This window comes from Micropterus dolomieu, linkage group LG09, assembly GCF_021292245.1.
Source record: "Micropterus dolomieu isolate WLL.071019.BEF.003 ecotype Adirondacks linkage group LG09, ASM2129224v1, whole genome shotgun sequence".
Taxonomy (NCBI): Eukaryota; Metazoa; Chordata; class Actinopteri; order Centrarchiformes; family Centrarchidae; genus Micropterus; species Micropterus dolomieu.
In genome coordinates, this window is record NC_060158.1 from 14,215,682 (window position 1) to 14,222,379 (window position 6,698).

The 6,698-nt window shown below is 39.5% G+C and overlaps 1 protein-coding gene across 1 annotated transcript in view; it reads left to right on the plus strand.

The window, feature by feature from the left end:
• Window positions 1-6,129, plus strand: part of LOC123976789 (CUB and sushi domain-containing protein 3-like) — a 309,765-nt gene extending 303,636 nt beyond the window's left edge. Inside the window, exons 68-69 of the mRNA XM_046059131.1 lie at window positions 577-712; window positions 1,330-6,129. Of these exons, the coding sequence (XP_045915087.1) occupies window positions 577-712; window positions 1,330-1,489 (296 nt within the window). The 3' untranslated portion in view covers window positions 1,490-6,129. The remainder of the gene's footprint in view (window positions 1-576; window positions 713-1,329) is intronic.
• Window positions 6,130-6,698: the final 569 nt, after the last annotated feature.

Genomic DNA, 6,698 nt, shown 5'->3' on the forward strand with positions numbered 1-6,698 from the left:
CTCATGCTGAGTTGGCCTTGCAGTGGATTCTGTCTCACCAAGAGTAAAAGCTGCTCTACAGACTTGCTGGCTGAACTCTCAACCTGCATCCAAACCCATCTGCAATCTCCATCAAACAGTTGAAAGCAGTCTCTCCCTTTTAAGTTATCAGTAACTGATCTTCAGTGATGCCAAAATTGGCAAAAACTGGCCAAAAACTAAACATTTTGGGGATAACAACAAATTTAACAAGATCTGAAGAACACTTCTCACATCATGCAAATGCTATGAAGAGAAAAAAAGATTGTGGTCCTCTAGCATCCACTTACTGGTGGGCAGGATCTCTCTTGCCAACCCTGTAAAGGCTTCACTGTCAGAGATATCATAATACTGCACAATACTACTACAACTACTAACAATAAAGTGAAGCTACTACCGGAAGACTTTTATTTTATACACAGAACAACACTGAAGGAAATGTTTGTTTTAGACAACAAAATCACACTTTTGGTAATGTTAAAGCAATAACTCTCCCTTGAACATGTGATCAAATCTAAATATGTGGACAATGACGATGCATTTCCTTGCCTGCCGCAGGTTTGAATATGTCAGAGAGTCAGAACTCGCCACCCCCTCAGCTTGGTACCAACAGCAGTTCTGTGGCTATCGCTATTCTGGTGCCTTTCTTCGCTCTAATATTCACTGGCTTTGGCTTCTATCTCTACAAACAAAGGTATGTGCTAAAAAAAAGCCTGAATGTGTATCCCATTTATGTTAATCTCTGTTAAATTTCAGTATTTTAATAGACAAGATTACGTTCCTGTCACTGCATTGTTGCTTCACTTCTGTATTCTTGTCAAACAAAACGGAGAAAGGCATTGTTAACATTTTAAGAAGCTGTCTGATTGATGAAAACAGTACCTGCCTCAGTGGTTTGGTTGTTGAGGTGTTAAGAAACAGCCAAGTCACTGTCTGTTGCAAACTGTGCTACAAAATAGTTCTGTTCAGGAGGTGTTAATTGGATTTTTTGGAGATATAATTTAAGCACAATTGGCTGGTGTTCGCATTGTTAACAGATGCAAATAACTTCTGTTCTGCTGTTAATATCTCAAAAAAAAAGCTTGCTGAAGGAATTAGTTTTGGATGGGCTGATTGGAATCTCACTAGGCTTCCTAAAAAGCACAACGCTCTCTCTAATCCTTCTTAAAGCTTGTTTACTACGCCTCTACTCCCAAGACTGCATTCACTGTTGTCCACTGGCTACCCAGTTAATATTAATAGACTGTTACAGTAATTTTATCACTCTAATGGTGCGTTTATGTTTTCTTTACTGTTGTTTTTACTTCACAGAACCACACCAAAAACACAGTATACAGGCTGCTCAGTCCATGAAAACAACAACGGCCAGGCTGCCTTTGAGAACCCCATGTACAACACCAATGCCAAGGCTGTGGAGGGGAAGGCTGTTAGATTCGATCCAAATCTAAATACTGTCTGCACCATGGTCTGAGGATTGATTATCTTCACTTGAACTTAATGACTCAGATATCTAATGGGACCACAATTGGTAAGAGGCTGTGGAGCTTTGACGCAGACCTCACCATCGTCAGCGACATGGTCTATTCATTGATTACAAAAGACCTTCAGTCCCATTTCAGAAACCTAATCTCCCCGAGCAGAGGGAAAAGTGTCAACTTGAAACCAAAACCCAGCGTTGGTTCCTTTGACTTACCGCATTTTGTGTCCACAAATGAAATTTAAAGAAATGTGAACACAGAATGTCTGCTACCTTTGACGGATGCAACACAGCCATTCTGAACTCACAGTGAGATGTGATATCAAGTGAAAAAAAAAAAGGATGTAACCCAACGCAAAACTTTACTGGTTATTATCCATTTCTGACACCGAAGACTCAGCTGGTCATGGATAGTATATAATTTGATTCTAAACCAGACACAGCCATTATACTTCAACCTCTTATTTAACCCCGCTTACTGTCTCTAATACCGGTCGTAATGATTAAGCCATGACCTGCTCGTCGGATATCATGACATGTCACCGTACCCAATGCCGAAATTTTGTATTTAACACAGAGCTTTGGAGAGAAGGACCCGCTCTCAGCTCTGTGACCGTTGCTTGGAGAGAGGAAGAGCACATTATCAGTGCTCTGGCCATGGTTATACATCGTGGAGATGAACTGCACTATAAAAATGGGCTGATTTAATTTATACCACATTGTCTCCCCAACTGTACTGAACAAATCCTCATTATGAGGAACGCAGGAGCAAAATGGCCACAGATGGGAAAGTGTGACATGGAGAGGATGTCACAAAAGACACTGAAGAAGAAAACTGTTTCTGAAAATCTTGGTTCAAAACTGACAGTTAAAGACACTGTCACCAGCAAACCATCAGTAAACCAGACTGGCTAGTTGTGAATAGCAGCCTATTTCTCAAATGACCACGGACTACAAAACCCTAACAACCAGGCAGGACAGCCTCCTGTCTCCATGACAACCAGAGAGGCTGGTATTACTAGTCTCTTGTCTTTTTCTATTAAAACAGAATCTAAAATGGCTAATGCTAGCAGACAGTAGCAAAAGTTGCGTTGAAAGGAGACTAACTCCGAAGCAAAGGATAAGGGCAGCCCTGGAGATGGAGCTATAATCCTAACTGAACTGGGATTAGAAGCAAAACTAAAAGCAGTCTAAAGGGGAGCCTGCACTAACAGAACAAATGAGAAGAGACTGACTCATCTAATGGATAAACTGCTCTTCCCCATGCAATGGATAAGAGAGGAGGCAGAGGAGACGGAGACTACTCTTAACTGAACTGGAAGTAAAGTAAGGTAGTCATCAAGAGAAAAAATTTGATCTTAAAATCCTACCACAGCCAATCAGAGCCCGTCTAACCTGAAATAAACTACTGAGAGAAGTCGGCATTCCCTCTACATAATGAATCAGATCAGACAGAATATGGCCTTGAGGAAAGAAGTTCCTGATCCTATGAGTTTAAATGGATTCTGATGAGAAAGACACCGAATGGATACAGAGGACTCTGATGGACTTACAAAGAAAAAGACTTTGAGAAACAGAGAAAGCTCTGGCACTAAAGCACATTTTACAGGAACACACTACCTGTCTACCCACTGAGAGATGGACTAACCCAGGGACAGACAGAGAGGTTAGAGAGAAACTGACAGGATGAATGACAGACAGAAAAGATGACGGGTACACACACTAACAGAAATTTGGAGAGACAGAGAGCAGACATGTGGTATTAAGACCAACAGTTAGACACATAAGGAGATAGACAGGTTCAAGAAAGACAAGCAGGGACTTAAGGCTGTTGCGGACCGCCGTTCGTCGTCTCCACTCCACAGACAGATTAAGATTAACAGACAGACAGACATAGATAGGCTGTCTGAAAGGAGAAACAGGAAGACATACATTGACAGAGAGGCTAAAAGAAAGACAAACAGGGTGGCAGCCCTACGATTGTGGACTCCGTTCCACTGTAATTCTGCACTCTGCGAGTGCTTATCTTCTTTCTTTGTTATTGCTGCAGAATCTTCTGATCTGTAAATCTATTGCATATATATTCGGGAGCATTCACCACCTATATTTTTGTGCTATATATTTACCACAGGGGAGGGGCTGAAGGGGAAAGATGGATTATAGCGAAGAGTTTTTAGAAAAAAATAATAATATCAGAATTAAAGATATTAAAACTATGTGCTGTTCACAGAAGTCACAAACTGTATTTTGGTTCCTTTGTAACATGAAATTGGTTTATTTTGTGTAATGTGAAGTTCCTTTTACCATCACTGTCTTTCCCACTGAGGCAATCACGAGTGTCAGTGGTATTGTTGTTGTCATTGTTGTTGAGATGCAAGGTTTGCCCACAGTAGTCATGCTCTTTAAAGTTAATGTTTCATCGATTATTCATCACAGATGGCAGTTTCTAAAGCATTTATAGATGGGGTTTTTGCTATGGCTGCCAATTTTCCCCCCTTTTACTAGACCGTTGCGAGCCCTCCATAATGGTCACCGTTTTGACACAGATAATATTTCAGTGATCACCTGGAATAATGGCACTGTTTTCGAACCTAACTGGTGATTCGATGCCACAGAGATTTGCACATTAAAACGCTGAAATAATGTTTTTGAGCTACAGTCCAGAGATGTCAGCAATGTTGTCAGGGCAACACAGAAATCCCAGCCCTCACTGGAACCCACTTGTTTGATTGCACGTGGCCAAACCTTTCTCTGGGTCTGACTCTGGTTAAAGGTAATGTTTCCTTTGTCTCTGGCAAGATAAAAGAAGAAACACAATCATGGTAAAAATTAATCTTAACAATAATAATTCATAATGTTGATAATTGCTGATGAACTGCCCAACATGTAGCTTGTGGATGATGGCCCACATAGAAAATGTTTGTTGTACCTGAAATGCCAGTTCATGTTTGCATTTCTTCGTCACACATTATGGGATTTTGGAAAAGTGGCTTTTAGGATATTTTCAATGGATTTGTTTGTGAAAAGTTACTAAAAATTATGATCTAATTTAGTTGCAAAATATACCCATTTAAACCTTGTTTATTCATCAGATCTGTAAATCTTAAATGGTCATTACCACAAGTTCACCTCCAGGTCTTAGTTCAGAAGTTCCTCCCTGTGTTAAAGTTGTGTTTGGTCTCAAATTAATATTGAAATGTCTAAGATCACATGAATTCTGTTTTAAGTTTTTTTTAAAACTTAATTTGCCCTTATACTGAAATCCACGTCAATCATTAATTGGTGCACACTTTATAAAAAAAGAATTTGTACTACCTTTGGCACTTCCTAAGTATTGCACACTAGATTTGAATTACGCTTTTAAAATGTGTACATTGCATTTCACTAGCTAAAGTGAGAGAGTGACTTATTTCAGAAACGCTAAAGCGTTCAGATGAACTGACCATTTGGGAGAAGATGTTTGATTTCAAGTTAACATTTGAGTAAATTCAAACACAGAACCAAGGCCACTGAGATTCCCACTTGCTTTTGTTTCATAAAAATATAGCCTTATAATCTCAGCTCAATGGTCCTTGGCTGGTAGCTATTTTTCAGATCTGATCTGCCACCTATTCGATTCAGTTCCGTACAGCTGGCAACCTTCACTGTCTCTAGCCCCTTTAAGACACTGGAGGCTGTTGTTGCACGCCATTGGCCTTTCTGATGGTTTCATCTGCCATCAATGAACTACTGCTAAAACAAAAGAAGATGTTTGATTTTTGTGTGAAACCATGCATAACATCCATATAGTAGTGTCATATTGTAAGGGCCTGAAAATGCACCATATACTTGTACCTATATTAACTGGTCCCCACACAACAGGAATAGACGTATCAATGAGCACGACTCACTGTTTTTCAGCTTTGATGCATTTTTTTCAAAGTCCTTGTTTTCTTTTAAAGCGTCTGGTTTAAAGGTTTAAAGCTGAACTTAGTGAGTTTGGGTCCCACACATGATGAATACCCGTTGTTTTTAATGAGTCTGGGTGTCAGGGTGGGCGAAAACATCTACTTTGTTTTAAGAACCCCTGCTGTCGTCACCACAGGCACCGACTGCAACCAGCTGACAGAAAACTCCTTTTAAAGTCATTATTGATTTAAAAGCAATGGTAGCTGCGGCTTCCTTGTTTATCAATGCTGCGACTGTCCCGCACTGCATCGCTATGGTAACATTGTTTCTTATTACAGTTTGGATTGATTGTTGCTGCTGCTGTTGTTGTCGTTGTTGCTGTTGTTGTGTTGTTTTTTTTCGGTATGGATCTGACACAGTGCCTACCAAAAACCATGGGACCCTCCCTGTCATCTACACACACACACATATATGCTTTTTCAAACACATACACGTGTGTATACACACACACACACACACATACACACACACACACACACACACACACGTCCTCCCCTTCATCAGATGTCATTTTTTTCTAAGCTTCAGTCTATTTTGCCACAAGCTTTTCCTACTGACTGACCGCAATAAGACCCATGTGATTTGAAAGACTTAAAGCTGTTCCTGCCTGGGGACATTGGAAATATTCACCATTTGAAAAAAAACAAAAATATATAGAATAAAAAAGTGTTTTGTACAGAAATATATTTTTATGATGAAATTATTTGTAACATGTATGAATCTATTATGTAAATTTTCAATGCAATGTAAGATTAAAAAAGGCTAATTGCTTTTGTAAAAAAAAAAGTGTCTTCCTTTACTGTGTTTTTACTTTAAATGACTTTCTGTAAACTGAAATGTTGTAACCACTTTAAGCTTTAAAATTTATATGTCACCTGTACAGTGCCCGTCCAAGCTACAGATTATAAATATGTTGAGTATTCTAAGCTGTAAAATCATGTGGAGTTTAAAAGTTGCATTAGACTCTGATGTGATTGGAAAACTAGTTTCAAAGTCAGGGAGTGCCTTGTAGGGGAATTACTGCAGGCACAGGGTGTATAGAAATATAAATAAATCCAGTGTAGCTATCTCACCTTGAGATGAACTCCCTAAACTTCTTTCATTCATTCGCAGTTGAAGTCCTTATCACTGGCAATGCAACATTAATTTTGCCGATGCCCCTGCGCCCGCTGGTCTGACTTTCTGCAACAAAAGTGGGTAATAGGAAAGCAAAGTTTTCACGTACAACAGATATTATAAGCCTTGTGGAAGTGCA